The sequence below is a fragment of the Fusarium oxysporum genome, chromosome 12 (assembly GCF_000149955.1).
Source record: "Fusarium oxysporum f. sp. lycopersici 4287 chromosome 12, whole genome shotgun sequence".
Taxonomy (NCBI): domain Eukaryota; kingdom Fungi; phylum Ascomycota; class Sordariomycetes; order Hypocreales; family Nectriaceae; genus Fusarium; species Fusarium oxysporum.
The window spans coordinates 1,263,885-1,280,828 of NC_030997.1; the positions used below are offsets into that span (position 1 = coordinate 1,263,885).

General features: G+C 47.9%; 5 protein-coding genes and 1 non-coding gene across 9 annotated transcripts; 4 read left to right on the forward strand and 2 right to left on the reverse strand.

The window, feature by feature from the left end:
- The first annotated feature begins 2,731 nt into the window (after positions 1-2,731).
- On the forward strand, positions 2,732-3,583 carry FOXG_13562 (uncharacterized protein). Its single transcript, XM_018393547.1, has one exon. It carries the CDS (start codon positions 2,869-2,871, stop codon positions 3,427-3,429), a length of 561 nt encoding a protein of 186 aa, XP_018252831.1. The 5' UTR covers positions 2,732-2,868; the 3' UTR covers positions 3,430-3,583.
- A 1,056-nt stretch (positions 3,584-4,639) lies between these two features.
- Positions 4,640-6,745, forward strand: FOXG_13563 (uncharacterized protein; the record flags this gene model as incomplete). The annotated part of the gene is made up of 3 exons (XM_018393548.1): positions 4,640-5,732; positions 5,782-6,130; positions 6,193-6,745. The coding sequence occupies 3 exons, from the start codon at positions 4,640-4,642 to the stop codon at positions 6,743-6,745; spliced, it is 1,995 nt and encodes a 664-aa protein (XP_018252832.1).
- Positions 6,746-8,488: 1,743 nt separating this feature from the next.
- Positions 8,489-10,343, reverse strand: FOXG_13564 (uncharacterized protein). The gene has a single exon (XM_018393549.1). The coding sequence runs from the start codon at positions 10,094-10,096 to the stop codon at positions 9,050-9,052; it is 1,047 nt and encodes a 348-aa protein (XP_018252833.1). The 5' UTR covers positions 10,097-10,343; the 3' UTR covers positions 8,489-9,049.
- A 198-nt stretch (positions 10,344-10,541) lies between these two features.
- FOXG_13565 (uncharacterized protein) lies at positions 10,542-12,687 on the forward strand. Of its 4 annotated transcripts, XM_018393551.1 has the most exons (6): positions 10,696-11,012; positions 11,100-11,245; positions 11,372-11,696; positions 11,986-12,075; positions 12,122-12,373; positions 12,427-12,687. In XM_018393551.1, exons 1-6 carry the CDS (start codon positions 10,801-10,803, stop codon positions 12,497-12,499), a joined length of 1,098 nt encoding a protein of 365 aa, XP_018252835.1. In that variant the 5' UTR covers positions 10,696-10,800; the 3' UTR covers positions 12,500-12,687. The 4 variants fall into 4 exon arrangements, with proteins under 4 accessions (XP_018252837.1, XP_018252835.1, XP_018252834.1 ...); XM_018393550.1 differs by having other exon boundaries at positions 11,100-11,696; XM_018393553.1 differs by lacking the exons at positions 12,122-12,373; positions 12,427-12,687 and having other exon boundaries at positions 10,542-11,012; positions 11,986-12,105.
- Positions 12,688-13,298: 611 nt separating this feature from the next.
- Positions 13,299-13,380, reverse strand: FOXG_21206. Its single transcript has one exon. It is a non-coding gene; the product is annotated as a tRNA-Ser (tRNA).
- Positions 13,381-14,217: 837 nt separating this feature from the next.
- On the forward strand, positions 14,218-16,612 carry FOXG_13566 (glucoamylase). The gene is made up of 2 exons (XM_018393554.1): positions 14,218-14,883; positions 14,937-16,612. The coding sequence occupies exons 1-2, from the start codon at positions 14,667-14,669 to the stop codon at positions 16,466-16,468; spliced, it is 1,749 nt and encodes a 582-aa protein (XP_018252838.1). The 5' UTR covers positions 14,218-14,666; the 3' UTR covers positions 16,469-16,612.
- The last annotated feature ends 332 nt before the right edge of the window (positions 16,613-16,944 follow it).

Sequence of the window (16,944 nt, forward strand, 5' to 3'; positions counted from 1 at the left end):
GACGCCTCATACTCTCGTGGTCTAGTGGCGGAGAAAGAAAAGGCCGTTTGAGTGCGGGGGAGCAACATGGCTGTTGAAGGTGAATGTTGATGATGGGGTTGAGACGCTTGTATTTACTTGATTCAGTTAAAAGGCTTTGGAGAACGTCCGTTGGGGTCTTCGGAGTGAAGAGAGACCCTCCATATTAGATGCTTTCGCCAAGCTCATGATATGATATTGGCTTGCAATTGAGTGCCACGAAGCTTCATCATGCCTCCTGCAATTTACCTTCATTACAGTATAAATCGCTATCATCTGAGCCTATGCACCATTGTCTCGGCTTGCACGTGACCAGCAGCCTGTATCCTTTGAGTGCTCTTCTTCAAGGCTACCTGCTGATATTCCTATTTGTACTCGAATATTGTTATGATGCGGCTGATGATGCTGGGATGCTGGTCACGATTATCAATCCATATTTGTTGACGGCGTTGGAGGGTCTGGAATTGACCAATAATTGCTGTGGAGTGACCTGATCTCACGGAAGAAGAAATGTCCACGGAGACTTCATTGTCCGCCCTACGAAATGACACTCTCATGATATGGTTGCCCGCAGAACTGACTGACTTTCGCTAGAGAAATAGGGGTACGACTTAAAGCTATTGCGGTTTTAGTCAGCCGGTTTGTTTTACTCGAGTGCTGAACATTGGTTGCAGTTTGTCCTGCGATCAATTACTACAACTCATTTATGTGTCTTTGAAACTCGACGTAAAGGCATTGGTCTGAGTCACAGAAAACACTACCTATCTGTTGATTCAAGTTTAGTGTGTACGGCTCTAGCCCTTCTCTACACACTTCTTATTGCCCCTCTTCAATTCATCGCATCTCTTCATAACTATCCTTAGTCTTGGTGTTTCTATAGAAGCTCAAATGTCTGAGTGATTACCCTACGGTCATTGAAAACGGTCTGTGCGACGACTTGCGCCTGACCTACTTTGGAGTACTTTGTGCCGCACCTCCTCTGCCCAGTAAACCCAAGTCACTTTGTTAGAAGGCTAACACCAAGGACTCTCACTGAGTTTGGAGTAACCGTTGGTCTAACTCAGCCAACTTCAACCAGATTCATTTTCCGAGCTGCCGAGGCCTGTAGCATTAAACAGCAGAGATCGTTCGCTACCTATTAAATCCAAAAGCGATTCACTCGATTGAATCATTCTAGTAGTACTGGGTTATCATTCTCCAATTATCTGCTGAAATTTATATTTGAATTGGACATGCAGTATTCTGTGCCAAACTTCAAGCCTCATATCCAAGGCAGGAGTTTCTCCACGTCAAGACGAATACTTTCCTACGCAAATCACCCATCTTACAGGATAGACTTCATCAACATGAGTTGGGTCCCCGATATACCAATTGAATTACCTGATGGCCGTTTGGTCTGTGGTACTCATGGCTTGCGGACGCTGCTATGTTGACTACAGTTTCACGGATGACGTCGTTGATGAAGACTCAATCGAAGGGCATGTGAGACGTCCAGACGAATATGAAGGACGATCTCGATCACGCTGGCTCTTTGGATATCGAGAGACTGGATCCTATTCGCCACACGGAAGTGTCTCGAGGCAGCGGATTAGTCCTGCCAACAGTCTTTAAACCGCCCCCTTCGGCAACTCCCCAAAGTCTGTTCCCTGCGAGCATTGGACGCAATGCTCACCCACATGTGACACGATTTATTCGAGTGGACGATCCAAAGTCTTTTCTTATCTGCACCGACGGTGCATGCCTCGGCAACGGGCAAGTTGAGCCTAAAGCAGGATGGACTTCTGTCTTCGGGCCTCTAGAACAAAACACCAATGCGAGTGTAAACGAACGTCTGGAACACCAGGGTCCATTGGGCGACTTCGGCAACCCGACCAACAACCGAGCAGAGCTTCGAGCTATCATCGGCGCTCTTCGTTACAGGAACTGGGCAAGCGAAGGGTTCACCACTCTTGTCCTGGCGACTGATTCAGAATATGTCGTCAAAGGTGCAACAGAGTGAATTAGAGCATGGCTGCGGAAGGGCTGGAGGAAAAGCGATGGAGCGGTCGTGGGATATGTGACAGGTCTTTCTTGGGGAGGTAGAGCGTTGGGATGAGTATGGTGTCAAGATTTAGCTTTGGGAGATTCCACGGGAGTGGAATACTGAAGCGGATCGATTGGCGAAAGAGAGTGCACAGCTTGATGAGGAGCTTATCTTTAAAGAAAGGATGGGTATTTCCCCATAGCTAGAAAGGTACGAGCGAATGAGCGAGCGGTGAAAAGCCGAACATGGTAATATTATCTGCCGAAGCAAATGCGGTCCTGATTACAAGGAAATGTTTCTCATCGGCTTCTAGCTAGTCTGTCTGGAAGGATTGTGGACCCTACGTTTCAAGTGTAAGCCGAATATGCAATAAGCTTCAGCTATCAATATTAAGTCACGGTATCTAATTAAGCTTACATAACGATATTTCTCTGCTGAAAAGCAAGTCTACTCAGCTTGACTCGCGTTATTGAATTTGAGGTCCGTGATTATACATTAGCGTCATGCCCACTCGCCATGTAAGCTATGTGAATGGTGGCAAGCCACAGGGGGAAGATAATGCGGAATTGCTTGCACCAAAATCACTGGCCTGTCAAATTCAATTCCGCAACTGTACTTCCCACTCCAGTCAAGCATCCCTATAAGTGTTAACACAGATGCATTTGGTGGAAATGAGATTTCTCTTTGGGTAATATAATCAGACCATAAATGCAGGTTGGCGATCCTTTGCTGTACATTCAGGTTCATCTTCTCTTGACCTTCACCTTCGCTCATTTCTTGTCTCCTTCAGTCTCTCATTTAGTCGCTTAAATTCACTGGTCTTCACCATGGTCGCCACTCGTTTCTTGATACTCTCTATGGCCACTGCCGTTGCTGTAGCTGGGCCTTGCAAACCCCAAAGTTCTTCAGTCGTTTTCTCTGAAACAACTCTTTCCACCTCGCTCCTTGAGACTACTTCCACCGCAGTACCCAGCGAGACCTCGACGTCCGAGCCAACAAGCACTACTATCATTGAATCATCGGTAACCTCTGCCGCCGAAACTATAACAACCACTGCCGTGACAACCTTCAGCTCGGCAGAGACCACCACTGAGGCAGCCTCCACGACCTCAGAGGCTGCGGCACCTCCGCAGGATATTACTTGCCTTGCATCAGACGGCCAGTGCTTTGGTGCCCTCAAGATCGAATGCGGTTACATCATCACAGGAGGCTTCGGTGCGCCTTTCCTGTCGACTCTGAACGAATGTGCTGGTGCGTGTAATGGCGACTCGGGTTGCGCTGGCTTTTCTCATAATGGTGTCAATTGCTACTTGGTCTCAACCTATGACTATGCTACTGCGCCGGCGATTGGCTGGGTGGCTGGTAAGAAGGGAGCTTGTGCTCAGTAGATGGAACGGTCTGCTCGATGTGTCTTGCCGTCATGGGATCGCATTTACCAAGGTGCCGTCAACGGAATTGAATGATGGGTCCTTATTAGTACCTTTCATGTATATAATCTTGCAAACCCCTCTGTAAACCTAATCACTACACTATTATGGCCAATTCTTAAACCATGTCTCTTCAGTTGACCTTGATCATAAGGTTGGGTCAGTTCGCTCCGAATCATATAACAACATTCGCAGCAAGAGTAGGGATGACCTTGGCTTAATTGTGGTCCCATTAAAGACGACTATATGAGATACGTATAGATTCTGGTAAGGATCATATCTGAAGGATTCAGAAGAACTGCCAGCAGAGGAAGTCAATGCCTCCTTTTAGAGATCAAGCAATATCATCTGAACAGTTATAGCTATAGCTTTGCATTCATCTCCTGGTAGCTCTTTACTTTTGAGTGAGTCCGTGAGCTGTGATTTTGAAGCAGAACAAGCTTATCTGAGAGATCCTTGCCGTCATTCATGAAACGCAACAGCAGGATACGGGCAATCTTTTGCTCAGATTTCGACTCTGGAGATATTTTGCTACATATATTGACCAGAAGCCTGCTTTCGAGGTTGAGTCGTGATAAATTGCTGTCCATTTTGAGTTAGCATATCTTTGTTGGTGTTTACTACTTGTTGGCAAGGCTTTGGTAGTAAAATATTTAGGCCATGTGTAGCTTTTTTCCATTGTTTCATGATTCAATTAATAGTGTATGGTACGTTCTATTTTTACCTCCAAGTATGTGCAAGTATCGCGCACCTCGATATTGCCCCATTGCGACCCGACTGTCTCTGGAAGAAGATGCCCTGTAGAAAGGCCAATTACGTGACTTGTAGAACCGATGTTTCAATTTCTGGGGGCTTGGGGTGAATGAGGCGTCTTTGAGCATTCTTGGTTGGCTCTGGTTTGTGAGGCAACTGGTTCGCTGATTGCCTCACTTCGCACCCCAAAACCAACCCCGCTGCACCCCGAAATGCACCCCAAAACTATGACCTAATACCGCCAAATCACTCTGAGTCAATAACGTACGCAGGGCATCACTCTACACCTGTATATGTGCAGTTGTACACTTACCAACGAATTCTTTGCTCGTTTTACCTGTTGAAAGGCTTTCTATTCTCATCTATACTCTATTTCCACCTTATTGCAGGCCATCTCGATAGTGAGCACCTACCCACGATGACTGGAATTCCCATCTGCTTGAACACTTTACAGTCAGGACACGAATACCTCTTTAAGGTTCCTGACCTACAAGGAGATATGTGGGTGAATCCCACTGTAGTGCCTTGCTGGTCTCTCTTAGCGATGGGTGACTCGCTCGAACGCCCAATGCATAACGGAATTGTTCTTCGGGTGAGGATGACCACAGCAACTAAGAACTTAGATCAAGTCATACATCCTACCTTTTACAGGCAAGGCCCCATGATTATAGAGGCTTCTGAGTCTTCATTGTATGTTGATCATGAGGACACGCGGGCTACAGAAACAAGTGTAGAGCTTGCGACCAAGGGCGCGGCTGACTCAACGCCAATTCTGACTGAGGTAAAGAATATCTACACTGGTCTAGTGATGTTGGAGAGAGAATGCACCGAGATCAAGAAAGGAGAGTTCTCGAGTCACGAGAGCAACCCAGATCTCAGTTCCAAGCAATGGAATGCCCTCATGGCTAGTCATAGCACGCTCTTACATGAGCATCAAAGCATCTCTGGCTGCTCCTCTTCGCTTTGCCCAGAACTACGCCACTTCAGAAAGCTTGCCATTGATCATTCTCTCCATTCCCGCACCTTACGCCGGTTCAGTGATCGTCTGCTTCCACTCTTACGAAGGGAGCAAGACTTGGAATCTGCATCCCAATGGTTACAGATCATGAAATTATCTTCTTTGCTCGTCGACATACTCAACAAGGGTGAAAGTCTCTCTGATTTGGAAGAAGTGTCTCTTCTAGACATGATCAGTCAGATCGAGGCTATTCTGGAGAGATTGAAGTTGTGGTTCAGACAGAAATACGAGGAGCTAAGCGCAAAGAAAGATGCGACTGGAGAACAGAACACCGCAGAGCCAATATTCGAATTTCCTAACAATATACGGCATCTATGTACAACGATGCCGTGGACCATAATGCCTGTATTGGTGGTACTATGGGGCGTCTGTTGGATGTTCATCATCGGTCCCGGTAGTCTTGAGCTTGAGAAGCTCAACGCACCGGTCCCGACGTTATCCCCATTAGCATCTTACCATGACTTGTACGACGGCTCAGACGCCAACTACGAAGGTGAGGCGCCCCACCAGCTTTTGATAGATATTTTCCTAATTATCATTAGACGCTCTCCAAGGCTTTCTGATGCAAGACCTTTGCGATACAGTGCACCCACCCGCCATCAACGACCCTGTATACTATGACATTGGGAAAATGGATAATCAGTATGGCCCGCTCTACTCGGCTCAGATTGCACCCCAAGATCCTGACTTTTTGGCTCTTAATGCTCTACAAAGGGCCAATGCAGAGGATGTTGAATGGTCTGGCAAAGAACCTGGTGACCTCACTGATACGCGGCCAGCCGTTGTCATCCCAGATCCGGCGCTGCAAACCTACGGTGGCGCTGACTGCCCAAGAGCATTCGAACCAGCTGCTAATGTTGCATTGGTTGGTCGCGGAAACAAAGATGATGGGTAAGTAATACTAGACCTGCACGGAATTCCAGCGCACTCTAAACTCAATTTTGAATCAACAGTCAGAACTTGAAGGCTCGCTGTGCATGTCCGGAATGTCAACAGACATTTGCAACATCCTTTACTCTGAGCCGACATCAGACAGAAAGTCACAAGGATGCATCATCCAGCCCTGAAGAGTCGTTTCCGTGTCCTAATACTGGCTGCAAGAGGTCAGACGGGAGGTTACCGTTCAAACGTCTTTACAATCTGAAAAGACATCTTGAGGTTTGTAAACATAGTCAAAACGTCTTAAGTTCTTCGGTACAGTTGGAAGGTACTAAGGATCAGTCCTGTCTTCAGCCATCCTCAATACCAGCCTTAGCTCATGAACAGCAGCCTACAGAACCACAATCAGAGGAGGCCATTGAGGAGAGTAGTGGCAGGAAGAGGCCCAGGCCCGAAAGCCATAATAACTCGAGTGATGAGTCCTTACTGAGAAAGATGAAAAAGAAGCGTAAGCGAATGGCTAAAGAGGTCAAAGAGAAGGAAGATGCATATCTGCAGGCTAGGGAGGGGCTAGATTCCTTTGACAAGAGCATCCAAGTCCTGGAGGATTCGCTCCGAAAGCCCTAGTCGGCGTTTTGCTCATCGCTCCGAGAAGGTCAGGCTCGGAAAATGATAGGATGGAATATCAGATCAGATGGATTGGTTTTGTAAAGGATATCTACATATGCAGCGCTCACTATACTGGACTAGGTAACAACTTACGCATATCTGCACGCTGAATATTCCCTCATTTGTTATTCGACATGTCAGACGATGGATCGACATGCCGGTCTTGCATCTTGAACATGAGATTGCCGCTGTCTATATCTTAGCTGACTCTGGCTGACAGAAAACGTAAGACTGGCCTCCACGAGGAACCAGCGATTTATCACCAATCCGAGTCTCAAATATTGTGTCCACCGCTAGGCTAGAAAACCCCGTGGATCCCGTTTATCCACATGGCAGGCCAGGATTGCAGAAATATGATATATCATCGCGGTCCAGTGGCCAAAATGAGCTTGCCTCGGCGTTACGACTGAGTACGTCAACGCTACTGCAACTGACAACTTGGCAGTCAAATACCGACTTTTCTGATCATGCAAGTTCGGCATGAAGCAAGGTGAACCCAACAAAGTTCAAGCATGCAGTTACCGGTGAGAGTTGTAACGTTAGAACCAACAACAAACACTAATATCCAGGTTAGACACATGCTCTCCGGAGCAGCACCGAGTTAATATAAAACTCAACGGCACGTGCGGGAGCGGACCGGAGGCTATCCGGAGCTAAACAACAAATTGCAGAAGGGCCACTAGCAGTTCTAAAGTATTCGTAATACTGATGTCGCAGCCCGCACCAAACCGCAAAAGGACAGTCTACAAGGTTACTGCCTGGATTTTCAGGGCACACTAGACAAGACTATGTTACTCTACAGCGGCGAATGCGTAATGGGGTTTGTGTTCCATCGTTGATGAGTGATTTTATTTAGTTAGACGAGGGCGTACGATTGAGCCTATGCTTGCTTGCTACAACGCGTTGCTGATACCCACTTGCTCCCAGCAAGAGGGTCCTGGAGTGCCTTTTGCGGGCGGGAGCCAGATGGATTGCAGGCATATTTTGCGGGCTTCCTTTGACAGGTGCTCTAGTGGTGTAACATTAGATATGCCTGAGCTGTCCGTGTCCGCGTCGCTTGGCATACTAATCTAATGAGATTGGGTTAATTAATCGTACTGAGTACGTTTAAATATTAAAATGGATTACATCAATTCGCAAAGATCGCAGAAATGTCCCCTCGTTATCATTTCCTCATACCACTCACTATCATTAGCTCGGCACTAAACAGCAGCCACCAGAGAATGATCATGCTATTTTCAGAGCCGTTTGCGCTAGAGCAAATTTGCCCCAGTCATAAACCCTGTCCTTGATTAGCAAGGTAACGGTCTTTCCAAAGACTTGGACAGAAGGAATTGAATGACAAGCAAAAAGACGTGTCGGGCTCTGATTTGGCTCAGATCTACTTGCAATCGTCTGTTGATCAGTAAAGCATCGCATAAGACACTAATTGCCACTTTATCGTCATGTCATACTGATCCGAGTCAGTATCAGATGTTAAACCAATGCTAGAGAAGCTACATCATTCTGGCAAGGTCAAGGGTCCTTCACTAAGCCTCACCCGCCAGCCCGCAGCTAGAAACAATCAACAATCCGTGCCGCTGAAGAGAGCCGTTGCTCTAGGGATTCCGGGCTAGTCTCAGGGTTAGCCACCTGATGCAATCAGTGAAGGGTAATGGTGGTGGTTTGCGCAACTCTCACCAACTCTGTGCATGGTTGAGCCGTTTTCATTCGGTATCTTGACCTCTTTTGTTCTGGTGGCCGTTGTTACCTTTCTCCAGTGTTTTGCGCTGATCGGGAAGGCTTGAGAATACGACCCTGTTTCTGGAAATCTTGGTAACATTGAGCTTGGCGGTACCGAGGTTCTGGCTCTCGTGACAGGCGGTGTTGTAACCTTCAGAGTGTCATCAGAAAAGAAGGTGTAGCCGCGGTAGCGCATGGAATCAATATTGAGTTTAGTTAACACGCTTCATACAGGTTTCGACGACGATTCAGAAAAGCTTCTTTGGTCGGGAGCTAGAATGAGTGCGATTGAGCTGCATGGCCCTATCTCAAGCCATAACGTTTCATGTGTCCACTTGATAGTGGTGATCAACCAACTGACTTGAATCCAGTCCGCGTTATCACCGAGGCTCCATTCTGAATCCCACTTGTTGGTTCTAGAAACGAATTGGTATATTTATTGAAACATAAGAAACGTGAACTAAGTCCGTAAGTGCTAGAAATCAAGCGGTATCAAAGCTGCTAAAACATGGATATCCCTTCTACTCCGTAACCCTTTGTTCATGGTATCGACCTCGTGTTCGAATCCTGGTGGCTTATCGAGTCTGCGCTGGTGACACTTCCTGTGACAGAGGTGCTGTTGAGTGACTCCATCTTTGCCATCTTCTTCCTCTTCTCAAACTCATCCAACAACGCGTGGATCGTGCCCAATGGAAACTCGTGTATCATGGGCCTTGTAGATGCGGGGCAGACGTTTGACTCGTGATCCTTGAACTCCTCCATCGCAAGATTCAGTCGTAGCAATTGTTTCCACGAAACAATCGCATCACCAATTAAAAAGGTCGGTACCCTGGCCATGGCCATCTCTTCGAGGATCCAGCGCCGGTGGAAGAAGTTCCTGTTGAGAAAGTCCGCAGTTCCAATGGCAGCGTCGCTTTGAGGGTCGAATAAGTGGATAATGGGAATTGCCCACTCGTGATGGGGCGAGTAGTTCTCAGGATGTTCCTCTTTGTCGCCGGGTTCTTGCCACGTCTCGGGCATAGCATTGTCAAATGCTTGGATGAGCTGGATGCCCAGATCTGTCTGCGGTATCTTGAGTCCCACCCAGCCCACTACCATCTGCGCGCGCTGGTACACGTGGTACATGATGACTCTGCTCTTGGAATTCTCCCTCGAGTCCATTGAGTTGATGCAGATGCAGTCGATCCATACCCGCAGCTTCGGCCTGTTGTCCACCTCTCTCCCGCCGAAATGCCTGAGAAGGCTCCTCAGCCAATTTGGTGACCTTTTCTCCCTGCCCAGACTCTCGCTCGATTTGCTCACGGCGGGGTAGAAGACGGCTCGGACATGTTTGAGGGCGAGGGCGATGTGGACAGGGACGGGAATGGGATTTCGGTCGAGAATGATTCTGTCTTGGTCTGCGGGGTCGCCGAGTAATGAGGAGATGGCGATGAATTCGACGTCTCGGCTTAAAGGGAGAGTAACGAGGCGACAGACGACTTGGTCATTGACTGTGTTTGCAGGTTCAATCTCCAAGAAACGGACCTCGTCTTTGGAAGTGCTTAGTCTGGAGTACTGGATCCTTGGTCGTCGTAATTCGGATGCCATTTTCGTATGGTGATGCAATGCGATGCGATGCAGTGCAGTGCCGTACCGTATCCGTAGCTACGCCGTAATGCAATGGCAGTTAATTAATGCGAACCGCTGTGACGGGCTGTTGGTTTGTCCGTCTGTTGGTTGTTGGTTCGTTCGCGTATGCACGTCGATGTGTCAGGAAAGTGAATGGCAGTCCACTCTCGGCACTGCTTGTCAGCAATATGTAAGGATAAACCCAAGAAGATGGTTCAGAGCAGGCAATTCTTTTTTTTTCCCTTCCCTCCTCCCCCTGGCCAAGCTCCCACTTTTATTGCATCCCCGCCCCCCCTCTCCACTAACCTGGTCTAGACTGCCCCTAGGAACCATCCCCGGCACGCAGACGGAACCCGTCCACGGAGACCATCTCTAGCGTCGTGCCGTACACCTTAGTCCTCCTTCTGCAATCAAACCGGACAAACAGACCAGATACAAGAACCAGGCCTACTAGGTGCTCTAGTGAGTATCAACCAAGAACCAACATGCAGGTCAGTGGTGGAGTTGCAAAGTCCCTTAAACCCCGTATCTTCCGCTCCCACTCGCTTTCAAAAAGTAGCCAGTCCCCTACCAGGCCTACCTAACTTAAATCCTCGTTCATGTAGGCGAACAGCTCATTTGCTACTTTACCCCAAAGTCCAAGTTATTGCTTTGCGGCCTAAACGAAAATCCTCCTACGCAAAATGGTACCCAGCCTAATCACACCGCCTCCCAGCCGCTCTGGAGAAGCCACACCAGCAAAAGATGCCTGTCTGAACCCGGTCAACGGTGCCGAAACCGAGGGTCACTGGATTAAACTTCCAGAAGCACTGTTTTCGTCAATTATGGCAGTGGAACCAGAAGTCAATCCCTTGTACAAGACATCGAAAGCTTTATCAGACGAATGGCTGAAAACGTAAGTCCACTTGGGAGAAGGGTTCAGCTCCATCCATCTCGGTAATATTTGAGACATTGCTCGCTAACAGCCAACCCTATTATACAGCGCATTGCGCATGAACGATAAGACAGCGACCATCTGGAGTCGGCTTGATATTGCCTACATGAGCGCAATATGCGCCCCGCATGCTGACCTCGAAACACTTAAGCTGATGAATGACTGGAATGGATGGGTCTTTGCATTCGATGACCGTAAGTCAAACAAACAAGCAAGCAAGCAAGCATACAAAAATCGAGACTCCAATATTCTAGAACGGCCCGCGCCGCTTTTACATATTCCACAGCTGAAAAAAGTGGCTTCCGCTAACAGAACAATAGCCTTTGACGAGGGAACATTTGCCAATGACCCCATCAAAGCAGCTGAAGAAGTCATCTATACACTCGCGACCCTCGATAATATCCATCCCGTAGTATCGCCCGACGAGAACCCATTGCGACATACCCTCCAATCCTGCTGGATGCGTTTCAGAGAGCGATCGAGCCCAAGTCTACAGTACAGATGGAAGAAGCACCTTACCATGTACTGTGTCGGCGTACTGCAACAGGTTGGCGTCCAGCATAGGGCGACACGGCCTACAATCGAAGAGTACATGGACATGCGCGCTGGTTGCGTAGGAGCTTACCCCTGCATTGGGCTCATGGAGTAAGTACCGTGCCCTACCATCTTATTGATTGCGATCCGCGGTTTCAGTCGCTGCACTGTAAATGTCACTGTAAAAGACCAAAGACCACAAGCGTGGTTGGAAAACTCTTCTAAGTTTTTTTGGCGGTTTCATCTTCGCCCAAGACTATCCTTGTTCAGGCCAAGCTGCAAGCCATCATTCCACGGTAGTTCGACTCGATTGGCGCCCAATTGGCCACTGAGCGAGAAAGTTCCAGGCCTCAGACTCAGCCAATCATAGCGAGAGAGCATCACTAACTGAGCCATTCAGGTTCGCCGAAGGCATCGATATCCCCCAATACGTCATGGACCATCCCTCAATGCAGGCGATATCCCGAATCACCTGCGATTTAGTCACATTGTAAGACCTTCCAGAAGCCTTCCATTCTCCCCGCTAACAACGGCAGACAAAACGACTTGTGCTCGTACCGAAAAGATTTGATCCAGGGTGAAGAGAGTAACATTATCTTCATCCTGAAGGATCAGGGTATGACTGATCAGCAAGCCGTTGACCAGATTGGGGAGATGTTATATGACTGCTACCGAAGATGGCACATGGCCTTGGCGAATCTGCCGTTCTGGGGTGAGGGCATTGACAGGGATGTTATAAAGTTTGTCAATGGATGCCGAAATATCGCACTCGGCAACCTTCACTGGAGGTACATGCAACCGCCCCTTTCAATTGGGTTTGATATACTGACGAGATCTGCAGTTTATACACATTCAGATATCTTGGCAATGACGGCCCAGAAGTCAAGAGGACACGCATGATGAAGCTCCCTTAGGCGAAGAATTATTGGGGACGAGAAGCGAGAAGCGAATTGCGTGGAATGATGTCGTGAGCTGACCCTTCAGGCGAGAACAAGGGGGTTTTCGCTTCTAGAAGGAAAGGGTCAAACCCACTTTAGATACCCGTATACGAGAAATTGACTTCTGTTTCAGCTGGTTGAACTTTCATTCCAGTGATTGTGGCTTTCGTACATGCAGTTTGAAAACCGGTTTGTTGGTGTTGGTTGTTGGTTGTTGGTAAGATGGGTTGGAAGTGGAATGCTTACTATCTCCGAATTCCTTTGATCTTGGAAATATCATGATATATCGATATGTCTCGGGCGTTGGTTCTCAATGCTCAGATAGACAATTCCAATAAGAGAGACAATGTTGAAACAATTTTTATTGCCGTGCCAGACGAATAGGCTTAGACTTCGCCTCCAAAATCGAGGTTGTTCTAGAGGTATATTGCAGCCAACTCCAACGACCTGCATGAAGGGGCACCAATTTGTATCAAACAACAAAGCCTCCTCTTGGCGTAATTATTTCTGTTCATATTCGTAGACATACAATAAGCAAGAAGAGTATCAGGATCTCAGCGTAATTGGTTTATTAACTGAGTGATCCAGGAGCTGTGATCTATACAAGGTTTTCCAACCAAGAGTCGTGTATCCTCCACAGACTTATCCCCGTTCCACTAATGACAGTTTAACCTCGGGAGCAAGCTTCATAGAGTCAATTCATTGCAATACAAGACCAAAAAATAAAAGCATGGTATTAAATGCATACCAAGACACTGCAAAAAAGACATCCAAACGACGCAGGCCTGATTCGAACAGACGCCTCCGAGGAGAATAGATTTCTAGTCTATCGCATTAGACCACTCTGCCACTGCGCCTTACGTAATGGATGCCAGGGAGTCCGGAATATTGGGCCCATAGCTCTGCAAACACAGCAAACTGAGGGGGGACTGATGTTATTCTCATTCGTTTCGTTCAAAGGTCAACAAGTCCTGCTACTGCAATGTGATTAACCTGTATCAGTTGGACTGGTGTAGACATGGCTGTGGCTAACTAATCCAAGTGTAGAAAGCATGCTTTCCAAAGGCGGGTGTATAATACCCTATTTAATAATAATACCAACCAAATGGTAGCGCGTGAAAAACTTAATGAATTAATTAATTAGAGCAGGATGATTTCATATCCTATTTATCAGCCATCTTTTTGGCATGAAGAGGTGACTCTTGCTGCTATGACTGCTTTCTGTTTTGACATTAGGATACCCTATATCACTAGCAGGGACAGGTTAAAAACTAGGATATTATGCCTAAAGTATTAATACAACACAGCATACTTGGACAATAACAGTCTCTCACTTATTTAAAAATTAATATCTAGCGAGAATTAGTAATTAGATAATTATTCTCTGCAGTATAAACAAGCTTTGTCTGCTACTATCATCCTCATTGGTTCAGTGCGGGCCTCCTGTTCCAGCTTTGCCAAGTTATAAGAGCCTAGCTCATGAATGGAATCATCAAACCACCGCCAGTTCGAAGCAATCAGGAGCCAAAGATGACAAACAAACATCGCGGCTATAGACGCTCATCTCATCCCAACATTCAGGCTGCCGCGGTTATCACCCAAAACAGTCTAGCCACTCAATCATTAAACTTTCGGCTCATCGAAATCATAGCCGAGAACCATGTGATATCGTCAGATTCAACGGCCGCTGGAGAAAAACGCTCAATTCACTTCACTTCATAAAGCAAGTGAAAAGGCCCGATACTTATGAACAGCATATTTACCGTGCCGCACTCACGATTTCATCAGTATCATCTGGTGCGTGAAAAGGACCGATGTGACCTGATGAGCTAAGCCCAGGGGAGCATCTCGAGTGCGGGGATGACGGGATGATCAGCGAACCTACCCCAGAAACGTCATGAGGCCAAATCGGGTTTTCTGGGGTTGAGGTTGCTATTGGTTACAGAGGTTGGAGATTCTCGGCGTAATTAATTCGATAGTGCAGTTGGAAATATGCGAGACGTGACCGTTTCATGATGGGGAACGATTCTGCGTCTTTTTGAGTTGGATATATAAGTCGGACCATCCTTCCAGTGATCTGCATCAACAGTCCCCTCTGTCTTTCGTTCCTCACTGCCATTCTTTCTTCCGGCATTCACGGAGAATGTTTACTCAGATCTTGTATGGCCTCACGGCCTTGTCCGCCCTCCAAGGCCAGGTCACTGCATCGCCCGGCGGTTCTAGCCTCGATCGCTTCATCTCCAAAGAGGCCGACATCTCCATCAAGGGCGTCCTTGCCAATATTGGCGCCGATGGCAAGCGAGCTCAGGGCGCTGCACCTGGTGCCGTTGTAGCAAGTCCATCGCGAACAGACCCAGACTGTAAGTCAATATCCAAGATAGTATCGAAAATCGTTGACTGAGAGGCTTTCCAGACTGGTACACATGGACCCGAGATTCCGCGTTGACGTACAAAGTCCTGGTTGAGCGCTTCATCCACGGAGACAAGTCTCTTCAACGCAAGGTCGACGAATACGTCTCTGCCCAAGCCAAACTCCAGGGCGTCACCAACCCATCCGGTGGTCCCGAGACTGGCGGTCTTGGCGAGCCCAAGTTCCACGTCAACCTCACAGCATTCACAGGATCTTGGGGTCGCCCTCAACGCGATGGTCCTCCTCTGAGAGCTACTGCATTGACTCTGTACGCAAACTGGCTTGTTTCTCATGGCGACCGCTCCAAGGCCATCAACAAGGTCTGGCCCGTCATTGAGAAGGATCTTGCATACACCGTCAAGTTCTGGAACAGAACCGGTTATGATCTTTGGGAGGAGGTCAACGGATCTTCGTTCTTCACCCTCTCTGCTTCTCATCGTGCTCTCGTCGAGGGAGCCGCTCTTGCTAAAAAGCTTGGCAAGTCTTGCTCCGACTGCGCAGCCAACGCCCCTCGTATTCTGTGCTTTATGCAAAGCTTCTGGACCGGCAGCTACATCGACTCGAACATCAACGTTAACGATGGCCGCAAGGGTCTTGATGCCAACTCTATTCTCTCGTCAATTCACACCTTTGATCCTTCCTCCAAATGCACTGACTCAACCTTCCAGCCTTGTTCATCAAGGGCTCTTGCGAACCATAAGGCAGTAGTGGACTCTTTCCGATCTATCTATGGTGTCAACAAGAACAGAGGTAAAGGAAAGGCCGCCGCCGTCGGTCGATACAGTGAGGATGTGTATTACGATGGCAACCCTTGGTATCTTGCTACTCTTGCTGCTGCCGAGCAACTGTATGCTGCTGTCTACCAGTGGAACAAGATTGGTTCTATCACTGTTGATAGCGCGTCGCTTTCTTTCTTCAGTGACCTCGTACCCAAGGTTTCCAAGGGTACCTATCGCAAGAACAGCAAGACATACAAAGCTATCGTCAAGGCTGTCACTTCATATGCTGATGGCTTCGTCGCTGTTGTGCAAAGCTATACCCCCAAGGATGGCTCACTCGCCGAGCAGTTCGATAAGTCGACTGGAACTCCCAAGTCAGCTGTTCATCTCACCTGGTCCTACGCTTCCTTTGTCGGTGCCGCCGAGCGTCGCACGGGTGTCGTTCCTCCAAGTTGGGGCGAAAGCGGCGCCAACAAGGTTCCCGCTGTTTGCGAAGCTGCTCCCGCCTGTGACACCACCATCACCTTCAATGTGAAGAACATTGATGTGACGTCTGATCAGAAGGTTTACATTGTTGGCGGAATCACTCAACTTTCCAACTGGGCTCCTGCTGACGGCATTGCACTTGAGGCATCCACGAGCACCAAGGGCTTGTGGACGGTGAAGGTCAATATTCCCTCTGATACCAGCTTTGAGTATAAGTACATCAAGAAGACGAGTGATGGGACTGTTACCTGGGAGAGTGACCCGAATAACAGTGCTGCGACGGGAAGCAAGTGCGGAAGCAGCAGTACTATCAACGATGAGTGGAGGTAGGAGTTGGCATGGTAGGGGTTGTAATTAGCTTCTGTTTAAGTTTCGATAGATACAAACGGCTCGATGATAAAATAAAAGCCAAAACAATACTCCGGCCGATCTTTTCATATCGATGTATGCCACAATCCTTTTCTTATTACCGGTATCCTTTCTCTCATGGCACTACCAGAAAGTGCCGCATCTAATGTCTCACTCCGCTGAGGAAGACTACGCAGCTTCAGCATGTTTTGTGGTGAATTAGTCAAATCATCGGACGATTCAATGACTACTACGGCTACTTGGCACTTTGACTTCGTGAATTACCCTCTTGTCGAGATTATTGCAGACGATATCAGTAAAAAGTGGGTTAAACCTGCGTGCTCCATCGCCAGACCCAGTTGCCGCATACCAACTATTGGCGAATTGCTGCGTGCCATCTACAGACGTACCTGAAGGATTCGAAGCGAAAGCTTAAAGAATAAATAACATCAGGCTCA

Bases quoted from the DNA above. Each gene is read 5' to 3' on its own strand.
- FOXG_13562 (XM_018393547.1), top strand. From the start codon at position 2,869: ATGGTCGCCACTCGTTTCTTGATACTCTCTATGGCCACTGCCGTTGCT.
- FOXG_13564 (XM_018393549.1), bottom strand. From the start codon at position 10,096: ATGGCATCCGAATTACGACGACCAAGGATCCAGTACTCCAGACTAAGC.
- FOXG_13566 (XM_018393554.1), top strand. From the start codon at position 14,667: ATGTTTACTCAGATCTTGTATGGCCTCACGGCCTTGTCCGCCCTCCAA. The intron at 14,884-14,936 runs GTAAGTCAATAT...GAGGCTTTCCAG, and splicing joins ATCGCGAACAGACCCAGACT to ACTGGTACACATGGACCCGA.
- FOXG_13565 (XM_018393550.1), top strand. From the start codon at position 10,801: ATGGTACCCAGCCTAATCACACCGCCTCCCAGCCGCTCTGGAGAAGCC. The intron at 12,076-12,121 runs GTAAGACCTTCC...TAACAACGGCAG, and splicing joins ACCTGCGATTTAGTCACATT to ACAAAACGACTTGTGCTCGT. The intron at 12,374-12,426 runs GTACATGCAACC...CGAGATCTGCAG, and splicing joins CTCGGCAACCTTCACTGGAG to TTTATACACATTCAGATATC.